The sequence below is a fragment of the Furipterus horrens genome, unplaced genomic scaffold (genome assembly GCF_987537825.1).
Source record: "Furipterus horrens unplaced genomic scaffold, mFurHor1.1.pri manual_scaffold_3, whole genome shotgun sequence".
NCBI classification, from domain to species: domain Eukaryota; kingdom Metazoa; phylum Chordata; class Mammalia; order Chiroptera; family Furipteridae; genus Furipterus; species Furipterus horrens.
The window spans coordinates 205,588,028-205,604,006 of NW_028327173.1; the positions used below are offsets into that span (position 1 = coordinate 205,588,028).

Consider the following 15,979-nt stretch of genomic DNA (forward strand, 5'->3'; position numbering starts at 1 on the left):
CGTATGCACAGTCAAGTCTGAGAAGCTCTGGTCTAACGCACTCCTACTCACCCTTCGAAACCCAGCTCTGATGTCACTTCCTGCAGAAAGTTTTCCTCACTCCCTACTTCCCCTGCTCAGCGCGCTTACAACACTCTGCTCACACCTTGACTGTGGCCTGCACCAAAGAGCCCTATAATACGGGACTGACTTATCTGTGATCCCAGAGAGTCATGAATGCAGGGCTTTGTATGTCCAGAGCCTGGCACATTGGAGAAACTCTACAGACATTTTACTCAATGAATGAATGAAGTTCTGGGATGGACTGAAGGCCTTGACTTTCTATACATTCTTGGGATGTTTCCAGCACCTACCAGGGGACTTGACAACGACCCCCGGTAATGGAAGCTTGTTCTGAACACTGCGGTTGACCAGGGGCTGCCCCGCACAGCACCTCTTCATGCTCACCCTGTATTATGTCCCCCTTCCCAGATGTAGAAACTGAGGCTCAGAGAGAGAGAGCGTTTGCTTTTTGATGTTTAAGGCTCACCTAGAACTACATGTCTTGTCTTGAAACCTTGTTTGTGCTCGTCCTTCTCTGAAACACAAACTTTGATCCAAACCCACCCCCCACCCCCCTGGCAAATCACCTCCATGTAGATCATTTTTACTCTTGTGGTGGGGGGCGGGCAGGGGACAGGGGGGGGGAGATTAAATAATGAGCCACGATGTTCTCTTGCAAAAGAGGGGGATTTGAGAAGCTAAAAACATCAGCTCACCCCCTTCTACTCAGGACACAAGTCGTTTTAGAGAAGCAACTCTACCATTTCCCCATTCTTGCGACACTTTAGAATGAAATTATTTTTCAAAGTAAATATTTAATCCTTTAATTCCCAAGAGAATAAATAGATTCTTCTGGACAGAGCGCCCACCGCTTTTAAAATCGCAGAGACTCAAATCTCTAGCAGCCAGAACCCTTCGGCTCTTTTTCAGGAAACAGAAAAGTCAAAATCTGTCGGAAACCAAATCTCACTGTCACCTTTGACCCAGCCCCGCTCCGTTCTGTAAGCCCCAAGCAGACGCCAGGAGATTGTGACGGACAGTGTGTTATAGGAAGGAAATGGTCTTACCTGGAAGAAGAGAATTATGTTCCATATCAGCCCAAGAACCAAGGAGGGGTTGCCATCTGCTATTTCTGCCGCGTCAATGCTAACTAGTTTTACCTGCAGGGAAGAAATGTATGAGCTTAACAGGGGTGGCCAGGTACGTTGATAATGGGTTGTTTTTTGATGCCCTCACAGACCGGTTTATCTTTCTCACCAGTGCTGTTTGGGGTTGCCCAAGGCCACCTCTCAGGGACCCCCGCAACGCAAAGGTGTGTGTGAAGTGTGTTTAATAATCATATACATAGTACTTAGCATGTGCAGACACTATTCTAAGCTCCTTGCAGGTATTAACTCAGTTCACCCTCACAACCACCCCACCAGGTAGGTACTTCTACTATCCCTAAATTTCAGGTGAGGAAATACCAGAGAGGTCAAATGGAACATGCCCCGTGTCATACGCTAACATCCCAGTCACCTTTTCCAGGGTCAGGGGGTAAGAGCCCACTAGGTCTGTCTGCGTGCTACACTACTTACTTCCCCCAAACCTGCAGACTGAACACGTCTTTAGACAAACACAGAGTACCAACATCCGCAGTCACGGATCACCAAGGGAATGACAACTATCTATTGCTAATTAGAAGCAGTGTGTTGGGATAGGGCTGATATCAGAATATCTGCATCATTACAAAATATCCCACTGATTGGTTAAAATGTGTCCTTTTGAGAAACCCTTAGGAAATGTTCTACTTATTTAAGGAGGATCTGATGACAGGATGATGCTCCTAGCAAATCCCTAAGGCAATGGCTCTCAAAGTGGGGTCCCTGGGTTGCTCTCCTGGGAACTCCTCAGAAAGGCAGATCCTGCCCCAGACCTACGGACTCTGCTGCTCTGGGAGCGGGCCTAGGTGTGCATTTCAACCAGAGCTCCAGGTGACCCTGCTGCCCGCTCGGGGGTGCGTGAGGGTCACTGCCCTGTCCTTTTATTCTGCAAACAAAACCTGAGTACCTAGAGCAGGGGTCTGCAAAGGGACACAGAGAGTAACATTTAAGACTTTGCAGGCCACCACTGTCCCCGTCACCCGTTCTTCAGGGGGAAGAGAGGGGAAAGGAAGCCCAGGAGAACTTTTAAATACTCCCTGCAAAACTCGGCAGGGAGACCTGGGGAAGAAAACAGGACTGCATGCAAATATTCCTCCGCCCTGTCCCCAAGGGCTTTTAAAAATGTTTGACAAGGGTCTCTGATCCTATCAGTTGTCTCCAGTTTCTGAAAACAGCACTGAGCAGGGCCTGGGATTTCCTAGGAAGAGAGTTCCCTGGCTCAGGGCCTTCTGCAGGCTGATGCCAAGAATATAATTCAGACAGCGCGATCTCTTCACGGCAGGCTAGGTCCAGGAAGGAAGCTGTCAATCCTGTGAATGTCACAGCTGATCAAGTTTGGACCCAATATTCCGACTACGTCTGTCAGGGCCACACATCCCACGTGATGCATCACCTGCCGTACGTGGCCTTCTGGTCTCCTGACCCTCTTCTCCGAGAGCCCCCTGTGTGTGCATGGCGGCTCCCTGTGCATGTCCCAGTGCAGGGAGAATCGGCGCAGTGAGTCAAGCTGATCGTCCCGCCTAGAGGAAGCCCAGCGTGGCCCTCTGAGCTGAGGCTCATGGAACGTGTTCCAAAGTGAGGAAAGGACAGAGCTGCCTTGTAGGGATGCCGCGAACAGGATGGTGCCCAGCCCCACAGAGGCGAGGGACAGAGCACCTGGCCAAGGGGCCGCGGTGACTGCAGGTAGTCCAAGGCCTCGGGGAGCAAATACTCCCACATATCTTAGGTGCCCAGCCACTGTTGGGCCCTTTGCAGTGAGCCGTGGAGCGGCCACACATCAGGCAGAAGCTTTGGGGACAAAGTCCTCCCCGTCCTAACCCCCGTAACTCGGTTGTTTTTGCCACACAGATGACAAGTGGACCAAGTGGTTTATGGGAATATTTCTTCTCCCACTCGGGCTGCCACATGGAGCACGAGACACCATAATTGTCATCATGGTGGAACCAACGTCCTGCTGAGTGATTTTCCCAGGCTAATTCATTTCATGCCCCTAACATCCCATTTTGCAGATGAGGAAGCTGAGGCCCAGAGGTTGGAAGTTACAGAGCGGGTCCCGCAGGGCAGCCAGTCTCTGACAATGGACTCAGGGCAATGCTCTGTGACGCGTAGTTGTGGGGGACAGGGGGAAGGACATTGGCTGGCCACACCTCACAGCATCTGAGTCCTGGAGAAATGGGACCTGCCTGCTGCCCCTCCCAGCACCTGCTTGGCATCGATCACCCAGTTCTGGGCACTTCTTTGGTTTAGCAGAGCCACTGCGGCCTGTCCTCTCTTGAGCTGGGACACGAGGATGTGAAGGGGCCAGTTGAGGGGTTTGTGGCTTCTGAGAGTGGGACAGAGACTGCACCTGAAATGTCCGTTTCCTTCTGTGTCCCTCACCTGTGCTCCGTAGGGTCATTCACCTGTCCTACCTGCCTGTCATATGGGGCACAACGCTGAGGAAACACACCCACGTTTGGACTATTTCCAGATTTTTAAATAAAAAATAAAGGGAGAGGGGCACTTTACTGTTCTGTCGTACCGCAGGCAGCTACTGCAGACTTTTAAGGGTGGATAAGAGCAAGCCAGGCCTTCTGTGGGCGGCACTGCCTTGGTGCCACACCTGGGCATGGGCCAGCCCTTCCTGGAATGCCACCCCCCCTGGCCCGTTATCACAAACGCAACACCCCCCTGGAGCTCAGGTGTAGATGCTGCTCAGGAGAGCCCTGCTGGGTGCACCCCTCCAGGTGGGCGCTCCTGGAGGGTGGGTCCGGAGGGAGGAAGAGCCTCAGCCGAACGCCTTCTGCACGGGCACCTCGGGGCCTTGGCGACTCTCAGAAGCTGGCTGTCTTTTCGGCGACTCTGTTTCACAGACAGGAGGCTGAGGCCCGGAGAGACCACGTCGCTTTCCAGGGCTGGAAGCCGAGGCAGCCGCGCTCCCGAACCTGCGCCCCGAACGGCCACGGGAGAGCCGAGGCTGATGGTGACACAGACTCCGCAGGGGCACCGGCGTTTTCGTGAATGTGCTTTTCCACAAAGCAGCTTTACTGAGAGAATTTATATGCCGTTCAAAGCATATGATTTGATGGTCTTGAGTGTATTCACAGACATGCGCAGTCTCACCAGACTCGACTTTAGAAGATCTTCATCACAGCAGAAAGAAACCCGGTCCTCGTTAGCGATCTCTCCCCGAATCCCCCTCGCCCCCAACCCTAACGAACCACTAATCTATCTCCAGACTCCAGGGATCTCCCTGTCCTGGACATTTCATAGGAATGGAGTCACAGAGTGAGTAGTCCTTGTGTCTGGCATTTCTATAGTGTTTCCAGGGTTCATCCGTGGGGTAGCCCGTATTGGCAGGCCGTTCTTTCTCATGGCTGAACAATATTCCAGTTACGATACACTGCAATCTGTTTAACCATTCTTCCATCGGTGGGCATGTGGCTTGCTTCCACCTTTTGGCTCTTATGGGTGATGCTGCTGGGAACCAAGCTGTGCTTTCTGGCCGCCACCATCCCAACTCCCTCCTAAGTCTAGGGCTTTCCCCACAGCACGGGAGACAGAGCCCACCTCTCTCTGCAAAACCCAAAAGCGCTCTCCTCACCGCGCCCCTCGGCAGCTGGGACCTGGGCCGGGATCGAGGCTTGATGACCCATCTGTGTGACACTAAGGTCATTCCAGGGCCTGAGATGTCCTTCTCTCAGCAGCAGTGAGGGCAACACGGGGTGGCCATACCCACACAGGGCCTAGAATTGGGGGTGTGGGGGCCTTTGCGGTGGGCCTGGCCACCCTGGGTTCCACCCCAGTCATTCCCTTTGCTACTCAGCACCCTTCCCACAAATCACTTTTCTGCTTAAACCAGCCAACAGCCACCCTCTGCTTCTGTTGCTTACCACCCACAACTCCAAGTGAACTGCGCTTCATGCCCAGGCTTCACTGCCAGGCAAGCCGCAGTGTTTGTACCCAGATTAATTGCTGACACTGAATGAAAGGGGAGCTTTGGAAATTTCATCCCTCTGGGGCCATCGGTTCCCAGATCTGAAGGACATGAAGCGACGTTCAAAACACAGCAAAAGCTAATTAAAGTCTAGAAAGTTCTGTCCAAGAGGGAAGAGTTTTGTAAGTTTTCCTGGCTCATTTAGCCCCACCCCCCACCCCCCACTGTGCTTCTCCTGTATTTTGAGTTCTAAGAGACACTTTTACACGTTGACATGCTCACTTGCACTCTTATTAAAAAAAAAAGAAAAAGAAAAAGAAAAAAGTTTTTCAGCTAAGTCCTAAAGGGCCGAGCCCCAGTCAGCTGCCCCGCCCTCCCCAGGACTGGTGTCTGGGGGAGCTTTTGTCCTGATGGAGACCAAGGGTGGCTGGGGAGTTGGGGCCCAAATCGCCAACGGATGGGTCAGCCCAGTTCCCTTCCATTTAAACTTAGTCCAATTTGCCCGTTTCAGCGGGGTCCCTCCACATGCCCCTCCTGCGACCAGCCCTAAACGTCCAGGGAAGGCCTGTGTTAACCAGATGCGCTTTGCATACTCACATTGCTGTCTTCCAAAAACTTAAGTGCTTTCGCTATGTTGTTCAACTGAAAGATGCGGTGGGACGAGGATTTGTACTCTTGCAGCTGCGACACAGAACAGAACAGGGCCGGTTAGACCCGCCCGGGCCCCGAGGCCCCAGGTGCCCGCCGGGGGGCGTTCCTCTCTTCTTCTCTGTCTTCACATCCATCTCAAGAGAGAGTCGGGGCTCACAGCTGAAACCCACCCCTTATTTATGGTTCCTGGGACTTCACTCGGTCGAGCTGGTGCATGTGCATGGGGACCCAGGGGTGAAACAAGGGGCAGATTTGTCAGGTTCTTCCCTCTGACCCGGCTCCTGGCTTTTGATAGCCTCCCTCTACCCCCACCCCCGAGCCCCGCAGTGACATGCTGTCCTCGCTGGCTGATGGTTTCTGTCAGAGCGGGAGCTTCCGCCGAGAACATCAGCACACAGCTGCTAAATCATCCGGCGAGGCCCTCCCTGGGGTGGCAGATGTTCCTGTTTCCTGGCCAAGAGCTTTGTGAACAGCTATCCCAGGTCAGAGAGAGACAGAGAGGCGGGAGGAGACAGAGGGAGAGACAGACAGACAGACAGACAGACAGAGACGAGGAGAGACAGAGACTGAGGAAAGCAGATGGAGAAAGAGGCGAGTGACAGACACAGGGAGAATGGGGGAGAGACAGACAGAGGGAAGGAGAGAGAGCGGGAGAGAGGTGCCTGCAGAAGCTAAAACTCCGATGATGTCATTTGTCCGCACTGGGGGAGCAACATCAGAATGAACATCCTAGAGCGAAGCGTATCATGCCCCTCGGTGGGTGGCTTACACTCCAAGGCAAACCAGAGGGTGTCCGTCACACCGGGCACGAGCTGCCGGGCCACGCTTACGGGTCATCGCTGCCCCTCAGTGCTCGCCACCATGAGTCACTCAGGGCAAATCAAACTCTAGACTCAGGAGCAGGGTTTCTCAACATGAACACTACTGGCATTTTGGCCAGATCACTGCACCCCCCTGCTGGGGACATCTGGCAAATGTTCTAGGGACATGTTTGGTTGCCACCCTGGGGGCAATACTGGCATCCAGGTGGTAGAGATCAAGGATGCTGTGAATCTGTGATGCTGTTGAATACCCTGCAGTACACAGGACGGCCCCCCACAAGGGCCTATCACACCCAAAATGTCAACAGCACTCATGCTGAAAACCTGCTTGGTGAAGGGGAGAGACAGGACCCGTCTGTGCACAGCAGACACGCCACATGAAGGGGTTTGGCTTGGATCAAAGGGAAATAAACCCCAAGATCGGCGGGGTCAATTCCATTTTGGTCATACTTACAAGAAGGTTCTAGAAGCCAGCAGTTCTAGTTTTGGCCTTGGGATGAATGACAGACTTTGGTTACAAGATGCCTTCCCCTTCTTCCTGATTCTTAGCTGTCACTCTGGTTAATGCACTGGCTGGCCAGTTAAACTACAATGTTTTAGTTCCAATCTTTAGCTATAACAGACTCCCAGAAAACACTGGGCATTTATTCACTTACTTACTGAAGTATATTTGCTTAAAAAAAAAAGATACTACTTAGTTACCCATGATTATATCAGTCTTCGTCACTGAGGAAGGAATGTTAGCCTTCACAGTTTCTCGTCACAGGATTTACGTATGGCCAGGTATGTGTACATGCATACACAACTGCATTGAAAAGAACACTCCATCCCTGTTTTGCTTGGCATCTTCCTGACCCTCTGTGCCATACGTACCAGATTTTGCCCAGACAGGACTTCTAACAGAGCCATGAGGATTTTGCCATCTTGTATGTCAACGAATAAATCTTTAACTTCTAGAGGGGGGTTGCACTGTGGAAGGAGGGGAAGAAAGATGCCAATTAGTAACCTATATAACCCACAAAACTAGTTCACAGCTGCAGGTTTTACTCAAGAGAAAACTTCCGGGCCCCCACAGCTGTCCGCAGGCAGCGACGCCCACCCACGGGGGGGTGCCTGCGCAGTGGGTGTGCTGGGGCTCTGTGGACGAGACAGCATCAGGGGCCCCATCGAACACATGACCCTTGGGGACCCTCCTAATATGAGATGTCAGACCCTAGAATCCCATTACATCCCCGTTTCTGCTTAAGGGTAGAAAGGAAGGGCATGTCTTAATTACAGACTTCTACCGAATGAAGTAATTCTAGAAGTAGGGCTCACATCCAATTACCTGGTGCTAGCCCTTCCCCTCAGATTTGGGGACCCTGAGGCTCCAAGAGCCTGGAAGACATGCCCAGTGTTTGGAGAAGTCAGCACTTTGGGGCAGCCCTGTGCCTCATCAGGGCACACTGGCTGACCCCAGTGCAGCCTGGACTGACACCCTGGGTCAGTCACCCTCTGGGCCAGACCCAGGTGGTGGCAGGGCTCCCCCATCTCTAATACTGCTCAGTCAAGTACATGCGCCTCCCGGAGGGGCCTGTCATCACACCATCAACATTCAGTCCAAGTCTGCAGGTGCAGCACCCTTAGCAGAGGAAGCCAGGAAGGAGGCTGCTGTGGGCAACTTGGTTGAGAGGGAGCGGAGGACCAGACGGACACCCAGCCGGCCTGCTGAATGCAGGGTGGTTGGGGCAAGGGAGAGAATCTTTCCTTCCACCCCCAAGTCTGTAGGTCTGTCAGGACCTCAGCATTTGAGAGGCTGATTTATATGTGTATGGTGATGAATACTTGTATGTTTGGGCTACAAAGTAATACGTGCTCATCATAACAAGTCAAACTAATTAAAATTGTATGAAAAAGGGAATCAATGGAATGTTACTGCCTCTTTCCTCCAGCACATCCAGGCTTCCTGAGATCAACTGTCATCTCAAGATGCACCTTTCACCTGCTCCACTAAGAAGCAAAGGGGTTAGACACACCCAAGTTCAAATTCAGGTCCTACCGTCCACAGCACTTGGCCTCGGACATTTTTCTTAACCTCCCTGGGCCTGAGGGTCCCCAGCTACAAGGTCAGGTTTAGGAATGGCACCCACTGCAGAGGACGGGAGCTGGCATGGAATGCGATCAGGCAGGTAAAGCACTCAGCACAGCACCTGCTTTCCCAGAATAATGCAATACCATCAGGCAAACCAGTTCACTACTAAGTGGCTTCCTGCAGAGTCTGTGAGGCACTTCAGCCAGGAATTCCTCATGGCTGTAAGTCCTGAGGGGGAGGTGTCCTTAGCTGGGGACCTTCCGCAGGGAGAGACCCTTGAAGCTTCAGCTCTGTGTTCCACCTGCTTCTCTTTCTGGTCCCGAGTCAGTAAATGGCACCCTCAGCCCGAGTTCACCCAGACTCTGCCCTCTCCCCGGGGGGGAAAGACAACTCCCCACACAGGATCTGCAGTGTGGAGGGGCTTGTGCAGGAAGTGCCGGAAGCCTCCCGACCCCACTCCCCGCCCAGGTTTCTTCTTGAGCCTGAACCCGGGGAGGTCTGCTGTCTGGGTGAGCCAGTACCACGCCGTGTCCGCTAAGAGTTTGGCTCGATGAGGCCTGGAGTCCACGGGGTCAGCTGGAACTTGTCGGTCAGATGTTCCAGCCCAGGTACCAGCAAACTGGGCTTCTGGGAACCGCAGGCTTCAGCAGAACCTCAGGGTGCCTTGGCGGGGGGGGGGGGGGGGGGGGCAGGGGGCATTAAGAAGGAGGCCGATCCATGGCACCTCTTTCATTGGAGACATTCAGCTTTTATGGGCCTTCGTTCAGGGTCCCAGGCAAGACTTGGCTTGAAGGGAGATTTCTGTTGACGAAAGCTGGGGACTAAGTGCTTTAAGGCAGTGTGGGTAAGACCTACTGCATCTGAATCTCCAGGAACAAGGTCCATAATCCTGCATTTTTAATAAGGCCCCACCCCAGCATGGAGTCTGTTTACCTTTCAATGAGGGGGCCTTTGGCAACATTAGAATAGTGCGCTCCGCTTCTGGGTACAGTGAAAGGGGGTGTTCACAGAGAAGACGAGGAGACAGTATAAATGGGGGGGGGGGGCGGTGAGGGCAGTGGTATGCAGCCAGAAACCCAGGGGAAAGGCAAGCCTTGGGAGCACGGTGGATGGACTGGGGCCAGGCTCCCCGCTCCTCCAGGAAGGCCTCCTTCCCAGCATTGCCCTGGAGGGTCCTTGTTTTCTGTTTTCTTCTTTTATTACGGGAGGTGGCATTTCCTGAGGCTCACAGGAGCCCCTGACCCCTGGTGAGTCAAAACACAGGGTGATCCCACCCACAGGTGCACAGGAAAGGACTGGGCTTCAAGGGCAACGGGGACTTTGAACCAAAAGGCAGATTCTTCTCTTCTCTTTTCTTTTCTTTTCTTTTTATTTTCTTTTGCGAACTCCCGCAGCTCCTTGGGCACATTCCAGGCCAAGCACGAGGGCATCAGGTTACGGAGACTCTTATGGAAATATTATTCCTGCTAATGTGAGGCCAAGATCCCGAGACCCGAACAAAACGGCCCCTGATCGATGGACTCACACAATTTCCAGTGCCCAGCCCCGACTGTGGCCAAGCCCTGGGTTCCAGTGGACCTGGAGAATCACTCCCATTGACAGTGTCTGTAGGAGCCTCGATGGCAGCCGTGCGCTCAGGACCTTGGCCGCTGTCCATCCTGCGAGACGGCGGGAGGAGAGATTGAACCGGCTCCAGAGAAAACACGCCCAGGGCCCCAAACGCTGTTCTGTGGGCTTCAAGAGATCAGTCTGGCCGAGTCAACAGCACCCTGAGGGCTTTCTTCATGAGCTAACTCCTTCGGTAAATTAAGGAATTTTTCCAGAAGCCAGAGACTCCGTAAATATTTCTGACAGCCTTCAAATTGCAGTTAAACCCAATTCCCCAAGGAGTTCCTGGGTTTCCTTTACATGAAAGGTTGTTCTTGAAAGTCTCGAGGTTGGAAACGTGGCTGTTAATTTTGCCCTGTTTATTAGGCATCAGTTTCAGGTGCCGTCTGATTTATCTTCTGAGTGCGCGCTGCCCACCTGCCCCGTGGAAGGGGCCAGAGCGTGGCCGAGGGGGAAAGGCCCGGGTCGGTAAATGCTAACAGAGACCCGTTTGGGGTGGTGAGTGGGTGCATGGGTATTTGCTGTATTGCCCTCTGTACTTCCCTGTATTTACTTTTTAATTTAAAAAAAGAAAGAAAGAAAAAAGAAAAAGAACGAAAGAAAGACGCCATGGCCACACTCCGTCCACCAGGAGGAATTCCCAGCTACCCTGACACACACCAGAGGCTTTCATTTAGGAGTTCAGAGAACTCAGGTTTGGGAAACGGTTTTCCTTTTCCCCAGAAATAACACTTCGATTTATGAGCCTTGCCCACAGTCAAAATAACGGGCATGTGATTTATGCCACTTCACGCGTGACAGGCCGTCTTTCACCTTAAGAGCTCAGGAGCCTCCTGTACTCCATCCCACAGTTGGGGAGCAGAGGTGGGAGTGGCCCAGGGCGGCTCCGGGAATGCCACAGGCCCCCCAAAGTCAACTCCATGAATGAGAATTTCAGTCAAGAGCTCCGCTTCCTAAAAACCACATTTCTTTTCTCTACTTTCTAATCATGTCATGATTTCCTCTAAGAATCTTCATTTGAGTTAACTCTGAAGACAGTCACAAGCTCCTCTTGAACCTTCTAAGGGGCAGAGAGAAGAGCTATACCTGCCTGAACTTCACCAGGTTTGAAAAGAAATGAGGCTGCTGGCTGGGTCTGTTTGGAGAATCTGACAGTGGAATTCCAGAAGAATGAAGTGAAGTGAGCGGAATGAATCCTGGCAAGCCAGCTTTCTTAGAAAGAGAAAAATGATCTCTCCTGTCCCCAGCCCCCCGCCACACAGAACATTCTGGTCAGTGTCTGGGGCTCACGTAGCATGTAAGGAGGGCTGTTCGTCTGCTCACGGCTCTTCCTTTTGTTCTGTTTTGCAGCCTAAGAAACTTGCACACAAAATGCAGTTCAACTCTGCCTGGCCAGAGACTGTCCGACGGAAAGAAAAGGGTCAAGAAAGGCACGAAGTTGAACCCGCAGAAGCCACAGAAGAGCTTCCTTCTTGGCAGTGCAACTGCAGGAAGTCCTTAAGCCTGTTTCCTTATTCCTAACTGAGGTGGCGGGGGGGGGGGGGGGGGGCAGGCGGGGGCAGGTTTGGCTCAGTGGATTGAGCGTCGGCCTGCGAGCTAAGTGTCGCTGGTTCGATCTTCCAGTCAGGGCACATCAGAGAAGGAAAACTCTGACTCCAAAAAACCTCCGCTGCCTTGCGGCATACCTCTTCAGGGGAAAGGCTAAGGGAGTAAACCCCGACAGAAAATCCGGAGCCGGAGTCCCTAAGGCGGTTTGACGTTGTAGTCAACACCGGCAACTCCTGCGGCGCACCTGAAGCCAAGCTGTATCGACTCCGTCTTTCCCTTGGACCCTTCAGCTGCGAAGAGAGGGGGGGTCTGCTGCATGGGCAACAGCAGACCCTCCATATCACCCTGCCCAGGCTCTGTAGCTTCAGCTTCACTGGAGAGGACACTCCAGCGTCATCACAAGATGTCGATTAAACACGGGAGGAGACAGATACCGTGTCACTCCCGAGTCGGACTGCACAGCCATTCTCGGCGGTGCAGATAGACTCTTAAGAAGCTACACCATCGTCTCTCGAGACGGACGGCTGCCGACGACGAACTGAGGTGGCGGGGGGGGGGCAGGCGGGGGCAGGTTAATGAGAGCTGTTCTGGGGATTAAGAGACAGACAGAGGATGCACTAAGTAGGGTTCCTGGTACAAGCTCTGAAAGGTAGGTAATATTACTGATCGATGGCAACAATATGTGATTAACAAGGGCCTCTGGCTCTGTTCAAAGCTGGCAAGCGTTCTTGCATAAATCCAGCTGAATTCCTACACAAGGCTCTTAATGAGACCCTGCCCCATCGGGGTGTCAAGAGCCCTCTCGCCTCCTGTCCGTGGAAGGGTTTGGGTTGTGCGACAGTGAACCTCTTCTAACTTTGGCTCATCGTTTCTACTGAAAGAGACCTTTCTGGGTGTGGTGGACTTTGTTCCGGGGTCCCGGGGTCCCAGCTGGTGGGCCGTCACTGAGCTGCCATGCTGCAGAATCTGCTGGCCCTCCATTGGATCACCCAGAGGACCATAAAGACTGCTTCAGACAGGGAGTTTGGAAAAAAGCACCAGAAAAACCAGAGCTATTTCAGGAGAATCATGGAATTCCAGTGCACGTAAAGGGTGGGGTAGCTAACGCCCTCCATACAGAGCCTCCGTGATTCTTACAGTTGGGGGAACAGCACACGTCGTAGGTCAGCTGGCTGTGGCTTCCCTTCCCAAGAAGCAGGACTGGCTTCAGTTGACCCTTCCAACAATCAGCTGGTTCCATTTCATTCAGCTCTTTATGGGCCAGGAAGCCGATAAATGACTGCATTCTTTGGGGATCGATACTTATTGACTGGTACTAACTGCCACTAATAAAGCAATCTTTACCACGGAAAAAAAAAAAAAGAAAGAAAGATAGACCTTTTCTTCTCCAATGTGACCAACAACCCCAGGAGGACAGAACTGGGCCTTCCTTGCCTCGATGTTCCCGGCATGGAGCTCGGTACCAGGCAGTGGGAATGACAGATGTTTAAATGAACGAGCTATAATAACAGCATCAGAAAACACAGAAACACCACGTCCCCTCACTGGGCTACTGAACCAGACGCTCAGTTGTGGATGAACCCATTGTCAGAACATGGCAGCCGCTGGACTGCCTGCCGGGACTTCTGACATAGGCAAATGAACCGTAAGCAAATTAACCTGGTCCCAGCTTCTCCCATAGGACATAAAAATGGACTTTGCTCATTCTCAGAAGAAACGTTGAGGGACCTAGCACGACATATTGACTGGCCTGGTGGGGGAAAAGCAGGGAGATGTAGCTAACCCACTGGATGTGTTGATGGGCGAACTCACCCTAACGGGAATGTACTCTCAGAAAGGTGTGGACACGGTGCCTGAAGACACAAGGCAGGCGAGTCCTACAGACCTTTCTGGGTAACCAAGGGTCCCCATTCCCACTCCTTTCCCCCCTTTCTCCTCCCCCCCCTTTCCCCCTTTCTCCAATAGGCCCTTCAGTTGGTCCGGGAGTTTTTCTCTTACCTCTAACTCTTTTCCCTCCCCACCCTCCGTTCCTTCAATAAACCTGGCGTAACATCCTAGACTGTTCTCTGGGTGGTTTCTGGGAGCAAAGGCAGCCCAACACCCATCAGTTACCAAACCCAAGTGCCCTGCTTACCTTCTCTAGGTGTAGGTTTATCCATCGAGTAAAGGTCCTCTTCTGCACATTTTCCCTCTCAACTGAAAACAAAAGAAATGCCATTAGCGGAGCAAAAAGAAATATGTGCAAAAGCCCACCCTTCTCTTTGTAAGGGGGATTCGAGGCATATGGCAGACAGAGCCCCGGAGGTTTCACGTACGAGTGCGACAGGGTGGCACGGGGTTGGGTGGCACCGAGAATCCATTTTCCCCAGCCCTGCCCCCCACCCCCAGCATCTTAAATAGATCAAAGGTCCACAAATTCAGACACAAAGAACAAAATGTTCTACACAATCTGAAGGTGAGCACTGGGGCACCCGGCTCCCCGGCTGAGGAAGTGTTGGTGGTCAAGATTCAGAACGAACCGCAAGGTGACCGCGCTGCACCCCTGCCCGGAGGAGAGACGGGGCTGAGGCGCTGGTACCCAGGAGAGACGGGCGACTGAGTGATTAGGAATCGGGGTGCGGGCTCTGGAATGTGCCGGAGTGTGGTGAAAAGAATAACAGTCGGCGGCTGGATTCCCGGCCCTGCTGTCTCTCTGCTCGGAGTCCTCGGGCCAGTCGCCTGTCCCCACGTCTAGTCTGCTCACTTCCAGGCCGCGGTGAGGTGCCTGCGATCCCGCACGTCCTCCTAACATGGGCCCGGGTACAACAGCTGCTCATGTTTTTTTGTCGCTGTTGTTTCTAGAGCCAAGGAACACTTGACCTCCTCCAGGGAGAGCTCTGCAGGAGTCTGAGCTGGGAGGACATAAACCAGACACCAGTCCCTCCTCCCAGGGGACAGCACTTCCCGAACAGCCTTCTTAGGAAAGATGTGTCCTTTCCAAGGGCTACTGCTATGTATCCAGCACTAACTACATCCTGGACACTCTTGTTCCCATTCATCTTGAAACCTCACAACGGGGCTCCCAGAGTAGAAATTTATTTCACGGGTGAACAAAATTGGGGCTCAGAGAGGTCCCACGACTCGCCCAGGGCACCTGCTGGAGAGGCGGAGCTGGGCGATACCCCCCAGGTCTGTCTGTGCCCCAATCAGCACCAGAAATGGGAGGTCTGGGTTTGAGTCCCAGGTCTTCCCATGATGGCAAAGCCATCGGCAACAGTAATGATGAGTTAAAAATATCGACGGCGCCCTCGCTATGTCTCAGGCACCCACCCAGGCACGAAAGCTGCATTCACCGATTTAACCCTTCCTACGCCCCTTGGAGGCAGAAACCTGTGCACCTGCTCTAAATCCCACAGTCGCTAAGGCTAATGCTCCTAGTTGGCAAATGAAAACGCTGAACACGAAATGAGCCCCAAAGTGGGGACTTGGGGCTGGACTCTGTGATCCTCCGACTCCCTCCCCAGCTCTGTGGGCTGAGCTGGCTTGGCACCTTAGGACCCCAAAGGGAATATCGAGATAGGTGCCCGTGTCAGTCCCACGGTTGGGTGCTGGGTGGACCCGGCAGCAGACCCTGCAGCTCCAGCCGCTGCTACGCCTCTCGGGAAGCCTGACGTGTCCACGTCAGCTGACGCCCGAATTGCTGAGTTCTGGATTTCAGCGCATTGGAAGAACACATCGTACACGCGTCGAACCATTTCGCCTTTCTTTAGCAATCAGAAAATGAGAGGCAATTTATCTCCCGGGGGAGAAAAAGGGGCTACAGTTTTCTGTAACGACTGTGGTTCCTTTTTCCTCTCGGCCTCATTATTGGGGAGATAGCGATGCCCATAAATCAAATTTTAATATTGTGCTTTTCAGTCTTTTTAATTGAAGAGCCAGCAGACAGTCATTATGCTTTATATGACTGATTTTCTCTCATGTTCCTCCTTTTCTATAATGGAAGGTCACTGGCAAGTAGGCATAGGATTAAATGTCTTGTTCCAGTAAACTGTTTCGAGGGGAGGAAGAGGAAGGAGAAAGGAAAAGAAGTTGAGAGAAACGAGGTAGGGAGGGAGGCATTTGCTGAGAGCAGGGCTTACAGAGTCTCAGAGCTTTTTAGAAGTCAAGACACCCTGCCCCAAACCCAGAGGTGGGTTAAGGT

General features: G+C 52.7%; 1 protein-coding gene and 1 pseudogene across 1 annotated transcript in view; one reads left to right on the forward strand and one right to left on the reverse strand.

Moving 5' to 3' along the window:
- Positions 1-15,979, reverse strand: part of CLMN (calmin) — a 102,684-nt gene that overhangs the window by 19,672 nt on the left and 67,033 nt on the right. Inside the window, exons 2-5 of the mRNA XM_090272140.1 lie at positions 13,934-13,995; positions 7,446-7,541; positions 5,698-5,781; positions 1,110-1,202 (exon numbers count right to left, since the gene is read on the reverse strand). Of these exons, the coding sequence (XP_090128266.1) occupies positions 1,110-1,202; positions 5,698-5,781; positions 7,446-7,541; positions 13,934-13,995 (335 nt within the window). The remainder of the gene's footprint in view (positions 1-1,109; positions 1,203-5,697; positions 5,782-7,445; positions 7,542-13,933; positions 13,996-15,979) is intronic.
- On the forward strand, positions 12,754-13,078 carry LOC150017235 (cytochrome c oxidase subunit 7A2, mitochondrial pseudogene; annotated as a pseudogene).